At 37.9% G+C, this 18,580-nt stretch overlaps 1 protein-coding gene across 3 annotated transcripts in view; it reads left to right on the top strand.

Annotated features, from left to right (window-relative positions):
* Positions 1-18,580, top strand: part of ARHGAP42 (Rho GTPase activating protein 42) — a 132,435-nt gene that overhangs the window by 57,752 nt on the left and 56,103 nt on the right. For all 3 annotated transcript variants that reach the window (XM_014966129.1, XM_014966128.1, XM_014966127.1), the window contains exon 3: positions 1,952-2,023. In XM_014966129.1, coding sequence (XP_014821615.1) covers positions 1,952-2,023 — 72 coding nt within the window. The remainder of the gene's footprint in view (positions 1-1,951; positions 2,024-18,580) is intronic.

The following is an 18,580-nucleotide window of genomic DNA, read 5'->3' as shown; positions in this document are numbered from 1 at the left end:
TCAACTGCAAGGTATTTAATGTATTGTTGCTGTATATAGAAACAAATCTAAAGGGCAGAGAAAAAACTTACTTTTGTACCTGAAAAAGAAAGGAAAGATGCGTCCACACTTCTGTACCAGTGACTCCAGCAAGCCTTTGTGATGTCTGTGTGTGCCAAAAGCTATGTACGTCCTCTGTAAGCTATCAAAACTTCCAGCTGCTGCTTCCAGATGTGTGCACTGCAATTCTGCCTGACCATAGGCAAGTCGTTTAACAGTTTTGCACCCCTGTTAATTTTAATCTGCCTTATTTAGCAATCCTTGGAATAGAGATTATCAAAGCATGCACTTTGCTATATAGAAAGTGTTGAGTGTCAGCTAGATTTCGAGATATTGCCTAAAAATATTTATATTTTTGGGAAGTGTCCACTTTGAGAATAATGTAGCTTTGTATTCTGTTCCAGTCGAGCTGATGGAGGATGTTGAATGCAGTGAAAGCTCAGAGAATGCATTGAAAACACTCCTCCCTGTCCTTTGTGCCTGATTTTTATTTTTAAATGTAGCACATTTTGATCACTGCATCACTGAGCATGCCAAGTGCTGCCTTTGCTGTCTTGGACTTTGTTGCATTAGGATGTCAATGACAGCCTCAGCTTTTCCTGAAACTTTGCCCTACTGAGAGATGTGGTGATTCTGTGGTCTTTCAAATTGTAATGGTAGGTTTGGGAGGAGAGAAAATGTGTTTGTGTTTCAATGGGTTTATTCTATATGTTTATCATTACAGCCTTTTGGGAAGTTTTTCTGCTCAACTGACAATGTAACTTATCAATTATTATTATGGAAGGGTCACAAGAGCTGTATTCATTCACATTTGGCTTGGGTACATGTTAGCTTTGCCCAGACCTCCAGACCTGCCAAAGCCCAAATGTGGAATGTGATGAGTATGGTAAAGACTGGACTGGTACGAAGCAAAAAAGCTATTCATGCAGAAAACCCAAAATTTGGCCTGTAGTTAGTATAATAGAATATTGTGATGTGTTTTATTATGCTTTATTTCTGAAGCGTTGGCATTTTTTGGTTTCTTCTTATTTTTCTGCAGTAAAATCAATTCAGTTGGTTATTCTGCCTGTCTCTAAAAGGCACATGATGAAATCATGCTACCTTTTTTGGTGATTGGCATGATGGCATGGCTGGTATTTGTATTCTGCTGCATGTGTGTTTCCAGCCCAAATGACTAAGGACCACTTTGGGTGGTCGCTGCTGGGAATGGTCTTCACAGAGGGGTTCCCAGGACTGGATTTACACTAAATAAACAGAGGCCATGCGGGGAGAATTGTGATTCATTAGGAACCCTGGTTTAGGTTAAAGTGATAAAAATAGCTGCAGGACATCTTAAATTAGTTTAAAACCTAGAAAAGCGAAGGAATCCAATCTAGAGTATTTTATAAATCATCCACTTTTCTTTTTAGAGTTCTCTGCCTTACTTTCCTCTGTTCCATATAATTAGGTGTATAATCCAAAGAGATAGCTGAAAAGATTCAGCTGTCAAAGATTTGGATTCTGTAAACACAGGCTTTTTAAGACAGTGCTGTCAGTCCTACTATGTTTATCCTCTCTGTTCTGCCAAAAAGTGTTCCTGGAAGTTTTCGTTTTCTATTCTGGTTTTAGGCAAGATGCAAGAAATGGAAGTGAAATACCAGAAAACCCTTCTATATATTGCAGATAAACTTACTAGAACATTCATTACAATTCTTGTAGTTATTCATGGAAATGCTCCATAATAGACTATTGAACATGTGTGTTGTATGTTTTATGTAAAGGGAACATAATTATTTGACTCCTATCCATATGCTCTTACCAGAATGTTACGGACGTGAATTTTTTTGGTCTTGCACATTGGCAGAGTTACAATGACTCCACTTTCTTCAAATACTCTGTATTAAAAAGATATGCTTTGTTTTTAACTTTGCAGATCCAGAATGCTAATGATGTGCTAATAGCACCGCTGGAGAAGTTTCGTAAAGAGCAAATAGGAGCAGCAAAAGTAAGTGGCTGTGGAAACAGTTCTTTTTCATTTCATGTTTATTTGAGTTTATCAGTGTGTTTTGAAGGCTGGACTGAAAACAGGCATTTTGTATTCAAACATACTTGATGCCATCCTCATTAAATATGTTAGTAAATTATACTGAATTCTTTGCTTCAGCGAAGGAGATGATTTAGAAATTGGGTTTAAAGACTCTTACATGCATAGGCTGCAGCTTTTCCTACAGTTGCACATTTTTACCATCTGGAATTGTGTTCATCTTCTAATGTCTGCATTTATGTTATGTTGCATCTTGGGTTAACCCAGAACCTCACAGAGGGTTCAAACAGCTGCTGTGGGTGCAGTGACCCTCAAGTGGCCATTGTATAGAGACCAAAAGAAGTTAGTGCACTTTAGGCGTACTCTCCATCTCTGCTTTCCCTCTCCACTTTACCGGACTGCTGCAGTGCAGTGATTCATATTCATTTTGCCAGAGTATTCATCTTCACAGTGCCCAGAGATTTTCCCATGGTGGAAGTGCTCCAGTTGGTGATTTTAAGCGAGTTCTTCGGTGTTAAGTGTTACATCTGTGTTAGAGAAACATTGCAAATTGTCTATACCAGGGTTCAGTAGTCAACCCAGGAAATCAGATATATCAGGAAAAAAGATGTCGGAATGAACTGTTAGTGTAGAAGAGCTATTTTCAGTCTGATCCTTGAGTCTTAAGTGGTTATCAGTGGCTGCTTTGATCACGGTCCCAGAGAGATACATAAAGGCTGCGGTAGCCAATTAGAGGTATGGTTAGTAACAGTTCCTTCTGTCTACACAAATATGCCAGTTCTGAAGCATTTTGCATCTCATATTAGCACTCATAAAATTTTCTGGGAAATTTTCCATTTGTAAGGTTAAGTGGGTATGGAAAAAAAAAATAAAAAATCTCTTTGATGTTGTAGCTGAGGTTGCGCTTGTGCTGTGCTCAAACAACCTCCAAAGAAGAACAGAGCTATTGGAAAGAGACCGAAGGTTTATACTTTTGTACTGTTGTTGTGAATGTGCAGCAGATGAGGCTGCTTCCGCACAGGAACTAAGTAAATGTTTGAGAAGAATTTTTACTGTGAACTTGAGGTCATATTTCTCTGAAATGGATGTTCGTTACCCTCTTACTTGATATGTTTTTGTTTACAGCTGCATTCTTCTCTTGTCCCACCCCTATGCTGCTGTGAGATGCAGGGCTGGGAGTTTATTTACCATGTTGCACAAATCAGAATTTAATCCCAGCACAAAATTATTTTTAGTTGTCAATGAGTTTTAGTTATGTTGTTCAGTTCTTTGTGTTAATGTTTCATTTCATGTTCCTGTAGCTTAAGGGATATCATTCTTCTGTGCAGAGAGCCCTTTTTGATAGCCTGGCCTGCCATACTATTGGCTGTCCTGGTGCATCAGAGACACGATCCAGAGGTTCATAGGGCTGTCTGCAGAATTGTATAAGACATTCACGTCTCCTTTAAATATATAAGTCAGTAGATGGCAACACGTATTTAATGATCTAATTGAAGATGACTCCTCTGTTTTTCGAATCAGCAAGTATTTAACATTAAAGGCAGGGGACTACAGGACAGGTTGAGTCCTCTCTGTTTGGTATATTGTAATGGCTGGTTTCTTTTCCATATCCCTTCCAGATAAAATATAGGCATTTTCCCATCTTATATAGTTTATGGAAAAATTGATCAGCTTAACTTGTCTGTGGTCACACAACAGTTTACTGAATGAGTTCAGGAGAGAGCCTGGCTCAGGTAACTCATTCCGGTGCCTAATGCACTTTATTACATAGCACTATGTGTGTTTTGGGCAGTACAGGCTTGACACATGGATGCCATACAGAGAGCTCTCCCAGCTCATTGTTTTATAGAACGTTAAATAAACTCGTCTTTTCTTGCAGTGCTCATGGAGTTCAACTCAAGCTCTCAAGCTCAAAAATGAGAGATTCAGACCGCCTGCATAACCCAGATTGCAATACAAACATTTGCCTCTGAACTGATTTTTATCAGCGGAAGCAATTACAATTGGCCTTTAATTAAATGGAATCAACACAAAGAAGTGAGAGATTAATTACATTTAATACTGTTTTTCTAGTAATTGCAAAATAGAAATGTGTGATCTAGGAATAATGAGACCAATATGAAGTAAAGTAGAAATTTGGACTTTCCAAAACTCCTTGTTAGTAAAGTAGAGAAACATGGTCAGATTGCTTACCTCCACTTCTGTTCACCGGGCTCAACCATGGAGCATTTATGAACTCTTATAAATATGGGATGAGTTGAACTTGCTATTTTTTTATCTGCAGTTAATGAAGGTTGGAACAGAGATTTGGCTCTTTGAATTCCTCTGGGGTCATCTGAACTGATAGCCAAACAGAAAACATAGATGCTTTCTTGTTGCCTGGATTTCAGCAGAAAGTTTCACAGGACACTGAGAACATCACTTTTTATTTGAGGTCTTCTCCAAACATGTCAGCTTTATGGACTATGTATCAGCTGTTACTTTTTTGCTCTGAAATACTAGGTTTAAGCTGATTTCTCCCCTAGTATTAACTAACAACAGTGTGTAGAATTGTATTCACATCAGACTCAAACCTGCTCCTGTTTGTGTCATCCCTCTTCCCCCCAAACCCCAAAACATTTCTGTGTATGTGTTCCTCTCTAAACAGAGGCTGAGATGATGCAGACTCCACAGAATACCTGATACTTATGTCATATTATATACCTCTAGAGCTGTGACTTTACAATTAATTGCCATCATAACATCTTACAGATTGACATTTTAAGAGATTAGCTATAGAAGCAGGAGGTTAGTTGTCATGCCTTTTGCATTGGCAATTCCAGCAGTAGCTAGAGATGCAGGCAGCTGGGCTTTGTGATCATTAGAAGCTTTGTGATTTTAGAAGCAGTGGTGAGTGCTGGATTCTTTCTCTTCTAATTGGACTTTGAAATTATTAATTTTTAGTACCTGTTAAGCTGTATTTCCAAATTTTTTGGAGGAAAAAAATATTACTCTATATTTGTGTTACCAATATACATAATAGGAAATTACATGAGGCACTACTGTCAGATTTTGGTGAGGAGAAGATTATTAGAAGGTGCACTTAAAAGTGGTTACTGGGCTCTTTTCTTTCTTTTAGAAAGCACCAGATAAAATTCATCTGGACATAAAAACAAGCAGTCCTCCACACCGCCCCACCACACACACAGAGGAAAAAAAAATAGAGAAAATGTTGTAAATTAATGACAGGTTTCACTATGACAATCACCATTTTATTTTAATAATAAGTAACCTCACAAGGTTTTTACTACCACAAGGAACTATGTAGGACTGTCCCATCGTTGTGTTTAAAATGGAGAATGAGTATGTATTAGTTTTTCTTCAAAATTATATCAATTACGCAAAAAAATATGGTCACAGAAATCAAAGGGAACACGGAGGATGAAATATATCCTGTTGATGTTACAAAGCTATATAAGCTATATTTCAAATACAAGGACAGCATAAACCCAAAGTGCAAAGTTCAAGTGTTTTTGGAATGTCACAAGAATAACATAAAAGACCAATTCTTCACATGCACTTCAAAAACCTGAAGGTACCCATCAAATTTGAGAAACATTCCCCATAAAACATTAGTGTTTTGTAATCAAACCGGCAATACACAAATCCACATCACTTGCTCGTCTCGATTTATACTACTCGCTCCTCTGTTTTTATTGCACATATTTCAGTTCTTCCTTTTCTGTACACACTCAGTTTAAATAAAGCTGAGCTCTCTCCAGAGACTACACAAACCCAGCTTTGCACTGGATAGCCTGTTGATTTACTCCATCTGAGTTGAAAAAAATGACCCCTGCAATTATTGTGGAAACGCGAGCAAAAGCCGGGTGAGGTAACTGGGAAAGGATTTCAGGCACGAAGCATTTTCCCTTATTTGGTAAATGTGGTTTGCAAGTCCCCAGCTGGTAACTTTGGTGAGATCACTGTGTGATGTGTTATGTACAATAAGGCCAAACTTTCATGTTTCTTTTTATCCGCTGAGTACAGTATTTAGCAATATTTGTTCCAACGTGCGTTGGCCTTTAGTACAACTTAAATCAGATCAAAGACAACAGAAGCAATTTTGGTTTTAAGACTTAAAATGGGAGTTTTCATTTCCTCCTTACAATTCCAGCTATTTGTGTCATAAAATTATTTCTTTTTGCCAGGAGGATTATTTTTTCGTATTATTTACTTTCATTCATTCATTGGAAGCTATGAATTCCTTTCGACTTGGGAAACAAATGCGTGTTCACTGCTGGGATTAATTTTCCTGCATCTATGTTCACATCTCTCCTCGCACGCCGTGGGCAGGCAGGAGCTGGCACACTCTCTCTCTGTTTTAGTTGGATTGTCTGGAAGTTGAGGAGCATAAAACAAACAGAAAAAAAACCAACAACTATTTTTTTAAAGTTTGTCAGAAAGTTGTCAAAGCAGAGTTTTAGATAGGTATCTAAGACCAGTTAGAAATGCCAAAATGCCCATTTTGTGAACTGGTTTCCTTGGTACCTAATCAAATTACAGCACTGCTTGTCAGTCCGAATATTCCTTTAACGGAGAAAAATGAATGACCGTGCTCTAGTAGGTATGGTGGAAGGTATTTCATTATAAGCAGCATCTGTTACTCAAGGTTTTGTACATGTGTCCACTAGTTTTGGGATATTTTAAAGTCAGTCTGAACCATAGAGGGGAGGAGGCCGGGGGAAGGAAACAGAAATAGAGGCCAGGCCAGAATAATTGATGGCCAAATGTTTTGAGTTAAAATGCAACACAGTTTCCCAAAAATGCTTACTACCAGAGTTACCTGATATCTTTTTTGATAAGATAATTTATTCTGTGGGCAAGGAAATGCAGCAGATCAAACCTATTCCTATTTCAGCAAGGCCTTTAAAGCACTCTGCATGAGACATTATAATCTAGTTTAGATGGGGGTTAGTATAAGAAACCCGATCTGTGTAAGGAACTGGTTAACGGGGAAATGAGTTTTGTTTATGGGAGAGATTGTCTGGTTAGAGAGAATTTACTAATTAGAAGATCCCAAGGGGCAATTTGAGATCGGTCTGTTGTTTTATTTTCAGTAATAACCAAGTGAAAAAAATCTGGTGGTGCTGACACGGCTTGGGGCTGCCGGAGGTTGGGGTATTGCTGGGATAGAGGAGGACGACGAGAGGATTGGGAAGAAAGTGTAAGAAATGACTGAGCAGGAGGAACCGAGGCTACTCAGTGGTCATGACACAGCTGCAAACCAAATATTTGTTTTACTGATAAGAAGCTCAAGTGGCAATCTCTTTAAGATATTAGAGGCTTTTAGGGATCTACCTCTGATAGATAGAGAAGTACAAATTTTCTTTAGGTTTTCTTTTACTTATATAAATTCTCAGGTTTCGGATTAAGCTTGTGAACTGTGAAGAAGCTGTGAACTACATTTGTAAATACATTTAATTCCAAGGTGTTGGTCCTAGATAATTTTTATCTGAGATATAATTCAGATTGCTTAATCTGGTAGTTTAGTTAAACTAGTATTGACAGATGCAAGAACTGAGAAATTAGGAAGATAAGCTAAAAAAATACTCATTGGTAGTGGTAAGTCTTGTCTGTGACAGTTGTAAGAAAAGTGGATAATTTGAAAATTTCTTCAGATTAAATATTGTTAAAATAGTTTGTTAATTCATCTTAATTTTTCTATATTTCCCTCTGGATTTTAGTGTCAGTGTATAGAATCCTCTGTGAATTGTCCCAGATCCTAAAATTTGGAGTAGCTGGATTGTTGCTTTCTCATCTGCACCTGTCTATTTTCTCTTTGTAATTTGGATCCAATTAAAATATACAGTATAAAAATAATTTCAAAAATACATCAAATTTTTTTTCAATTTAAAATGTGGATATTCAAATAAATTTATGGAAATAGGAAGCTGTGAAAGACCTGCATCAATTTGGTTATGGCTATTAAAATAATAGGTTTGGTTTTTTTAAAGTAGAAAGTATATGTAGAGGTATTACTAACTACTGCTTCTTGTACGCTTCTGTATGCCAAGATATTTGGGAAGTTTCAAAAATAGTGGTGAAGAGCTCAGTATTCACACACTTCATCTTTTCAGGCAGTCTTATTTTCTTCTGCAGAAAACCAAACCGTTAAGCTGGTATCTCTGGCTGAGCACCTGGACCTAGCATTTTTTTGTAGCGACTAATCTACTTGGGACAGTACTTGTCATTCTGCAGATGCAGCAAAATTACTTTCTCATTGCAATTTACTTCAGTTCAATAACTGTTTTAGTCAAAATTGAGAAACTTTTAGGAAGTTAACAGAAAAAAAAGAGAGAGAGAACAATCCTAAAAGCTTGTTTCACTTCCAGTTTATTCCTTTAAAAAACAAAAGCAAGAAGTCAAATCTCTTAACTAAAAGATTATGGAAACAGTGATTAAAAACTCTTGATTCAGTCCATTAACTGCAGGTGTTTGTTAGTAGACCAGTTAATATTTTGTGCAAAGTCTGTGTTAATAAATTCTGTTAAATGTGTTCTTTCTGCTAAAAGTTAGTATGATTAACTGGCTGACTGACTAAAACCAGTTTCTGAAGCTGTGTTTTTAATAAAATTTAATAAAATTCTAATTTGCATCCAAAAGAAAACAGATATAAATTAAGGGTAAATAGATTAGTCCTCTGTAGTAAAGAGGAAATGTAATTTACCATGTTCTGCCATAACATTTAAGAATTAAGGCTTAGATATGTTTTAGTCCATGGAATTGCTTAAGGTAGTATGCAGTGTATTTTTGTTGGCAAAAAGAACCATTTATTTTTTAAAAGTAAACGATTAGTAAAACAAAAAAATTAAAACTTGGGTAGAAAGTATCAGCCCTTCTATTGGAAAATAATAGAAGAACTTAAAAATGCAAGAAAACATACACATTTTCTAATTAAATTATGGCTTTTTTCTTGCTAAATTAATTCAGCCCACTGTAATCTGTGTCCCAGGAAGGATTCAGAAAGGTTGCATCCTGACCCCGCACAGCTGCTGGAATCCTGCTGCACTCTTGAGCCGTGATTAAAAGCATGAGCGAGAACATAACATCTCCAAATTTAACTTCCAGTTCACAGGGGAACTGAACCCCTTATTGACTGCTTTGTGGCACAGAGGATTTGGCAAATATTCAAAATTTTATTTTATTTTATTTTATTTTATTTTATTTTATTTTATTTTATTTTTTAAAAAAATCTTTTCTCAGTAGGCTCCAGTAGCTCTACTCATCTATTATCTTGGCCACAGTGTGGAGAGGATTACATTCTGCACCTGAAAAAGAGATCTCAAGGTTGTCGGTAAGACTCTTCAAGGATCTGGAGGAGGATTTAAGCAAAACATAGGAAGTGGCCAGTTGCCAGCTTGGAGGAAACTAGTCAAAGGCACCTACTCTGCTCCTCCCCCGCACTCAAAATAAGACTCCATCCTGAATTTTGGCATCCTTAATGAAACCAAATTAGTCATGTTTCCAGAAAGGCAGCTGCATTCTCTGACCCTACAGGGATTACTCCAGAGTTGTGCTCATGGATATTGCATAGTACCACAGCTGTACCAAACACTTAGCACTTAACTCATGAGGCTTTTTACGTGGGTATAAATTAATCTGTTAATCTTATTCTGTTATGTGTTCTTTTTTCTGTTTTCTTCAGGAATCTTGGGGAAAATGAAGATACTCTTTCTCCATTGCTTCCCTTTCTTCTGTGGTGTATTTAAGCTGGCGGCATTAAAATAGATCTATTATGTTTAGGCATTACTCAGATGATGTTGAGTGTGTGGGTCCTGTGGTGGAGTTGCATTTTCCATTCTAAATAGAAAATAATATGATTGGGACACTTGGCTGTATCAGCACAGGGTTCCTTTCATCCAGTATCTTGTTATGTCTATAGAGCAGGTTCTGCAGGGGCCTGGGAATATACAAACTTGCACTTTCTTACCATTGTAGCAATTTTGCTTTTGGCAAAGCAAGTATAAAATAGCTCAATTCTAAAGTGATAGTTAGCTGGAAAGTATCACTTCTGTACTGTAACAAAAGATGGGCATCATTACTTGAAACTTTAATGTGTCTTGGTGTAGGATACGGGACTTCATTATTTTAGGATCTTTCAGGCTACAGTAGCCACTACAGAGCTATTTGTTCCTGTGAAGCTTGCCAAGAAGGGGTGGTCTCAGATGGTTGTTTTGATGAGAAGATCATCCTTCTGTAAGAAGTATATGTGAGAGGACTGGTAGAGCTTACCAGCGCCACTGGGGAGGCATGACTCTTCACCCCAAAGCGATAGTTTGTGTTCCTTTATCGGTGTTGTGAGAGGGACTCTGAAAATAGACGCTTTCAAAACAAAACAAAATCACTTCTGACATTAACCCCAGACTGTTTCCTTTTTTTTCTATCTGTAAACAGCACAGCTTCCAGTTGTGTGCATTAATCTAAAAACTTTCTCATAACACGCCTCAAGTTCTTCCTCGGGTCAGCGTTGGGGTCCCGTTGCGGTGACGTGGATGGTGGCGTGGGACCGTGAGCTGTGCTGAACGTGCTGCTGGCACACTGAAATCAGGGATGTCAGCTGATTGGTTGGCATAGATGGGAGAGATTCCCAAAGAGTGCTTTTAAAAAGAAATTACTACTTAAGAAAGAGATATTTTTATCTTCTGCATTTAAAATAAAGCAGTGAGTATGTGACGTTACAAGCTAGTCTGTTTGAATTGCTTTATTTGAATGGACATTATGTTCTTTGCAGCTTTTTTTTTGCATTTTCTTTGCTTTGAAGCGCACGGAGGAAAGATGATACTTGCCAACTGTGCAGATGAAATGGCCTCTTCACACACATCTTAGTTTATTGGCATAATGGGACATGGCTGAAATACACTCATAGGAAAGGGGGCACGGAGAACCTGAAATGGCAATGTGCCTCCATGGGGAGGAGAGGAAGCCAGCGGTGATGGGAGGTACCCGGGCAAGGAGAGCAGCACCATCAGGTATGGGATGCCAACAAGGCAGCTGCTCAGGGAATGGGTGCTGGCCACATAGAGAGATGAAGGAAATGACAAAGAGAAGTAGCGATGGCAGGAAAGGGGCAGTGATGGAGACCAGGGGAAGTTGCTGACTAGTGTAATACATTTTTGCAAACTAGATATTCTTTTTGTAGTTGAGACACTCACCGCTCTGGCTGTTAACGATGAAAGCGAGCCTTACTGTCAAATGCAAAGATCGTGCTACAAAAGCTGTAATCCTGTGGCAGCCCCGTGCTGTGCTGACACTCCACACAGCTGGATGCCACATCTTTAGTATTTCTGTGCAAGAGATAGCCAGGTCTGTCTCTCTGTCCTCAGTGTGAGAACTAGAGAATCAAAAAAAACCAAACCTTTTTTCACTGTTGGCACAGTGCTGGATAACAGGTTGGTGTGACTACTGAACTTGAAAGGCCAACTTCTAACTGTCTAAACGCAGGTGAAGCCGAGAGATTTGTCCCTGCTTAGTCCAGGTGCTGGCACGGAAGATTAGGCAAAAATTGGAGCTGCCTGTTCCCCAAGAGTGTGACCAGTCCGCTCCACTGTCACCCATTGTGAATGGACATTTCCTCTGTCCATGCAGTCCATGTGTGGACTGTTTGCTTCTGAAGAATCAGCTGCAAACCATCAGACCTATGCAACGGTGTTAGCTTTGTCTTTTCCTGTAAACCTTCCTTTCTTTCTGTTTGAACCACTTTGTCCTTTGAACTGAACTGAATTTGGTGCGTATGGAAATGAAGCAGAAACAATAAAAGGCCTTGTTTGTTTATGTTTTGTTGGGGTTTTTTTAATGAACTTTAGGAAGGTCTGTAAGCCCGTACTCGAACTAGATAGTGAGAGAAAGAAATCAACTTTCTGTGCATGTAGAGGAGGTCTCTTCTCCGGTCACATTTTGTAAGCGTTAATGTTGACAGCTTTCCACGGATAGTGTTGCCAGCTCAGTGACTTCAGCGTTTTTAATATTCTAAATCACAGCATGTTTTGTTGCTGATTGACTTTTATTTTTGAGGAATAACATGCCCCAAGTGTGTGTTGACTTCTTTCCTATTATCATGTAAGCGATGACTTAGGATTGAGTTGTATCTTCGGTTGTCATTTATTTTCTACTCAGCATATATAGCTATATTGATTTCTAACAAATATCTGCATTGCTTATGACATGAGCAATTTATTCCGTATGACTTTTGGTGAAATATACAGAGTTAACTCAAGCATTCTTTCTGAATTCCTAAAGAGCAGGGGAACTTTCTTTATTAAATCATTTCAAGTTGGAAGGTTTTGTACAGAACAGGAGACCCTCTTGCTGTTATGATAAAATATTTTCAACTTCAGAAAACTATCCTAAACTTGCTTCAGAGAAGAGTCTAAAAAGTCGGTTTCTGCTGTTCCAAGGATATTCTTCATATTATTTAAGCAGAAACATGCTAATATCTTAAGTAAGATATTCCAGCAAAAATACTTGATATTCAGTAGACAGTAAAAACAATAAAACTAGATTACGTGTGTAGACTTACCAGTCCTGCTGTTTGGGCAGGGATTTAACAGATTCCCAGACATCTAGCAGCTACTCCTGGAATCAGCAAATGCCAAATAAACTCGAGACAACTCTACAGCTGAATAACAGGAGTCTAATGTGTCCTGCTTTGCGACCTGCCAGTATTGGCAGGTTTGCATGTCTTTTCACAACAGTACTGGGAACTTTTACTATTTTTCCATTTCAAGAGAGAATTTTTTTGGAGAGAAACAAGTGACATCCTACAAACACATTTGTTCATTTAATAGTAAGTGCTTCTTAGTTTGAACAGAATTTTAGATCTCAAAGAAATAGTGAAACTTTTCTGCTGTTTTTTTTAGTCTCTGCTGGTAAGTACCTCCTGTCTGCACACAAGTGATGGAATTACGTAGGGAAATATTAGGAAATGGCTGTAGGATTCTCCTCTTCCAGGAAACACTTCTGAAGAAATACCTGACATTTGGATCTGTCAGGCATTACAGAGGGAAAAGAAAATTTTCTTCAGAAGTTTATGAACCTGAAAGTAAATTATGTCTTCAAGGTTATTCGGTATTTTACACAGATGTGAACTCCATCCTAAACTTAAATTAGTTCTGGGTTGTTTAAAGTATGTTTTAGTTTTATGCATATCTTACCTGATTTTAATTGAGGTTATTTTTTAAACTGCCAGTTTTTACTGTCTGTCTTCATAGCTTTAATGCTGCTAAACACTCTTGTATTCCCAGTTTATTGTCTTGTTGTACTTCATAGTTGCAATATGTTCTTTTTATTATAATTATTTGTGTCTTACACCGTGTTCTTTTCTGGATATTCATGGTTTGTATACAGTTGGGGTTTTTTAGTAAGGAATTGATTTAAAGATTTATAGTTGTTAGGACATTTAACTTTCTACATGATGCATTCAGCTTCAATTTGGAAGTGTTTTCACTGGCAGTTATGAGTAACATAAGTCATAATTTGTGACTATATTAACCCCATTTTATATTGAGCAGCAATCATTGCTTTATAAGCTATGATATAACTGTGTTCCACTTCATATTATTTGCTATCAAAACATAAACAATACCCTTTAACCTCCTAGCTTTCTCACAGATTTGGAGAAACTCTACAGTTTCAGGATATGTTAAATTCTGATTGGGAGGAGAAGGAGGGAAGGAGTTTTACTCTTTTCACTTTTCCTTTTGGAAAATTTCTTTTGACTTTGTCTTAAACTGTGAGCATTCACATAACAAATCAAAATCTCCACCAGAAAGAAAATCCCCCATTCAAACATCTATAAAATGCAGCCTGTGGTCTCAGATGCCTGATAATTTCAGTTTTATTAAAAACAAAAACTACTACCCCCCTCCTGCCCACCAACCACCTCCATGAGAATTCTAAGTAAAACCTTGGGCAAAATAAAATGGAAGGTGAATTTATTTCTTTTCTCCTCACAATAGAAGTTCTGAGACTCTGAGATCTCACATTTTCTAGGAAATCCATGGGATCTGAGCTTAAGTCAGTCTTTCCAAGACTAAGTTCAGTTTATTTTCTAGACTACATTTCTACTTTTCTTTGTCCTACTACTTAATAAGACATGATCCTCCAAATTTATAACCCCAAACAAAATTCCAATAACTTCGTAGAAATACATTTTGAATTTTTATTTGGAAGGTAATCAAAAAGGGAGCTTTGAAAAATATAGTTGAAGTCTAAAATTCCAGCAACAAACCATCTCCAGTGTGTTGTTATATCGACATTTTTTGCAGTTGTTATCATAGAGAAAGGAAGGGGACGTGGCTTTATTGATCTCCACAGAGTTCACCATTGCCTTCAGTTTCTTCCATTGGCAAATGTGTCTGACTTGATCTATATTCGAGTCTTACTACTGCATTTCGTTGCCAGTTTCTGCAGCTCTAAGTTGGTGAGAAAAATCTGTACTAATTTTGGGTGGGGAGAAAAAAGTAACTTGTCACAGCCATGTTTCACAATGTTCACTTGTTTCCTAATTAAGGAAGGGATGCCAATTGAAATTTTTCTCCAAATAGATTCTTTGCAATGTTTTCTACTTTAATTTCCTTTCTTGATCCTTTTAAAATCACCTCCTACAAAACATGTTTATGTGGTTGCGCAAGGATATTGTTATTGAAAATGAATCTGAACTAAATGTACAGGTTTTTTTTTTGTTTTAAAGATTAACTTGTTAAATTTTAAATATGAATTCTGGGAGAAACAAAGAGTAAAAATATTATTATTATTATTCTGGGAGAAACAAAGAGTAAAAATATTATTTAGGGACAGATGTAAGCTTTAACTAAGATATGCAAATAGAAAGTATAGCACCAAAAGCCATTGCAACTAGACAAAATGGAAAGAAATGAGAAGGATGGCAAAGGCTATTCATGAGAAATAAAGAGGAATAGTTTATACAATAATTCTGAAGGTACATACAACAATTGTGACATAAAATACTGCACGCAAAGTAGAGGCAAACTTACACCATTACAAAAATGTCTGATTTCTTGATGTTCCCACTGGAAGAGAGAAAGCAGCTTTAAAATATAACTCTGCTTTACATCAAAAAATACAACTGGTGGTTAAAATTTGTAGATTTGTTGCATGTGTATGATTAGTTACAGCACAGAATCAAAATCTTTCTGATCAGAAAAATAATATCTGACTCAATTGAGTTACCTTTTTATTAACTGATGTTTGATCTTTTCACAGCCATAGATACCTGTAAAACAAGAGGGGTGGGAGAACATCTTTTGAGTTAAACTTCTAACTAGCACATCTATAATTAGTAGTATCTTGATCTGGTACTACATGACTGTACTCTGTCAAGATGGTTCTAGAGGTTAGTAAGACTCTACTACATGTTATAAACTGAGTGTTTAGTTAAGGGCTTTCCTGATGGGCTTGTTATAAATTTTAAGCATTTAAAGCTATAAATATGGCTGATTTGAGCTGACTTAAGGCTTAGTGACATGATGCACCTGAGAACGTTTAAACAACCATAGAGACAGGTTTACGGGGCTTAGAGGCTGCAGAACTTCATCTATACCAAAGGTATTGTTGACTTACACATCAGTATATAATACGTCAAGGAATAGTATTTTGTAATTTCTCTTTTACTGTTTATATTTTTATTTTTATTGCACTGTCTTAATTATGTCATGCAAGTTTTTTCTAAGTTGTAGCTGATATTTTGACAGAAATGATTGATAAGTTTCCAGGGCGAAGAGAAAGGATGAGGATTACGTGGAGGAAGGATGTGCAAGGTAGAAAGGTAGGGGGAGGCAAAGGGAGTAAGAGACATAGGGCAGAAGTCAGGAATAGCATCATCCTAATGGCCCCGTACCTTATGCTTTGTGTCATGTCTGGTGCTGGCTGTTCTGGGAACAGTACAGCACGAGCTTTCTCATCCAACCACTTCTCTCTTCTCCTCGGGGTTTGATCCAACGTGGAATCTAGAGGCAGAAGCAACTCTCTGTTTCCTAAGCTTTGAGCAGGTTCTTTCGCATGGAAACTTCTTTGTAAACCTCCTGGCATGTGGAAAAGCAGGATTCTCAGTCTCATGGGCACAGATTGCTGGGGCCAGGATTCAGATGATTAATTTGGGCAGCAGCTGTGTATAAGAGTGTTTTGAGGGTTGTAGAAGAAAAAGCTAAAGCTGGAAGGAGATGGGTCTGTGACTGCACTTCGGATGCGCCTGTGTGCAGTGAGTCACCGGCTGAGTGTGCGAGGTGAGAGTGATCTTGGCATAAGCTGAAGTGTTTCTTCTCTTCCAGAAAATGAATCACCTGCTTCTGAGTATATCTCTTTTTGTTAATTTTTATGAAGTAAACAGTTTTCAGAGGCATGCAAATATGCGGTTTTTACTGGCATAGCAGAGGACATTTCAAGCAAAGGGAACTCACCCACCTGTTGGAGCCAGTATTTTTTAGCCTTTTCCCAGAAATTTGTCTGAGTGATAAGTACAGCGCCAGAAACACTGTCCTGCTGGCACCACAGCCTTATTCCCAGAAGTATCACCCAGCGAAGACACTAATGCAGGCAAAACTGCCAGGCAGATCTTCATTCTGTCCACTTCTGCTTGTTCTCTTTACTTTGTCTGCTTCTAGCTTTGAAGCAAGAAATTTCTTGTGTTAAAATCTGGAAAAAAAGGAAGAAGTTCAGAAGATGTGCTGTCCCTGGAAACACTGCGCTCGGGCTAGAAGTTGTCCTGATATCAAGGAAGCTCCAAATTATTAGTTTTCTCTTTAACTTAACTGCCATAAAAACTGTGAGGGTAGTGGTTGGGCGTATCACTGTTACAGCAGGAGAGGTACAGTCTGGGAGGGGCCTGGCAGTGCTGGCAGAAGACCAAGAGAGCCTTCAAATTGTCTATGTCCTCACGAATGGTGTCACAGAGATCTTAGTGAAGCTTCAGATGAGATACAAGATGATTTGCAACCACAAGTAGCTTATTTGGAGTTGTAATTTTTTTTTCTTGCTCTTGGGAGAGTTGTATCTCTTTAGGTGTAATCATTTACTTTCTGCATTTTCCTTTTTATATGTAAGTAGAATAGACAGTGTGATACATGATTTAGGGTTTGTTGTAGATGTAAGTGCAAGATGTAAGCAGCTGGGTTTCGTGCACCAGGAACCAAATTAGATGTATGAATGGGTCTGTCTTGGCATTGACGTGCATTTGAGGTGCTGTCTGATAGAAGAGGAGCTATCTATGGCCAAGTCCCATTTTCACACCTTCCTTTTTGACTCTTACTTAGACTTCAGACGCTTTCCTGGCTCTTGTTAGTAAAGGTTACGCTACTGTTGATGTGAGCTCAAGTGCCCGACCTGACTTCAGATTATCCATTAACTGTGTATCACCTTGATTCTGAGACAAACTGTTGACGAGGCAAGAGGAATACCTACTGCTCATATAATAAATCTATCAGGGAAGGAATTGGTGCTGGGCTGGGTGATTCCCAGTCTGACACAGGTAATCCTGCAGGAGCTTTGCTTGTGGTTCCCCATCTCATTCCTTAGGTCCTCCCTCTGAGGCAGCAAAGGCAAGCACAACATCGAGTCCAGATGTGCAGCAAAAGTCATCTGCACCAGGCTTTATTGTCAAAGGCCATGGCAAGTTACATTCTGAAGTAGATGGTCTCCTGGACAGGGTATCCACCACTGAACTCCGGCAGCTTGTCACCAAAGGCTTCAATATTGTGATCAAGCAGTCTCCTCTCCCAACTTTCAGTGGCATGGAAAAAAAATTGAGAAGTAATTCTCCTTGCATTTTATATTGCATCAGTTGTCTTTGACTTGAGGATTTCCTCAAGATGGTGAATTGCCACCTGTGTCACTTGGATTTTAAAATCATCCAGTTATTTATTTTTTTTTCGTCCAGCACCTTAACATCATTGTCTCAAAAGATAAGACAGTATGGAACTGCACCTTTTATTCAAAAGGAAGTCTTTGGTGTGTGATCAACTAAACTGAATTTTTGTTTGTGACAGAAGGAGATACTGAGATACTCAAGTTGCTCTTGTTTGATCATAAAGACCTGGCAGTTGAGTATTTCCCAGTAAAACTGTGGCTGTGGAACCAATCTGTGATTTCAGTCCCACAAAAGTTGATTTCTTGGCTTATCAGTCATTTGGCGAGTCCTGCCTTCTGCTTTCTCTCTTTCTTTTAAGAATGTGTTTGTGAAAGATTTTGGAAGATAATTCATATGGCTTTTTTTCCCTTGCTAGGCAAAATACAAGCATTTTTTTTTTCCTTTTTGCCTTTTTCCCCCTCATATTTGCAGAGCTGTAACTAAATATAGAAGGCATTAGGAATTTTTCTATATTGTTAATTAATGTTTTGTTGGGTCAAGTGCCGCCTTTTCCTTATGATGTCTTTTGAAGATATTTCTATTGTGAGGTAATGAGAACAATAAATTGTGCATATTTTGCATACTAAATATATTTGAACTTTTTGCAGGATAGAAAGTAT

Source organism: Calidris pugnax, unplaced genomic scaffold (assembly GCF_001431845.1).
Source record: "Calidris pugnax isolate Ruff unplaced genomic scaffold, ASM143184v1 scaffold20, whole genome shotgun sequence".
NCBI classification, from domain to species: Eukaryota; Metazoa; Chordata; class Aves; order Charadriiformes; family Scolopacidae; genus Calidris; species Calidris pugnax.
This window is presented reverse-complemented; position numbering and strand designations above follow the sequence as displayed.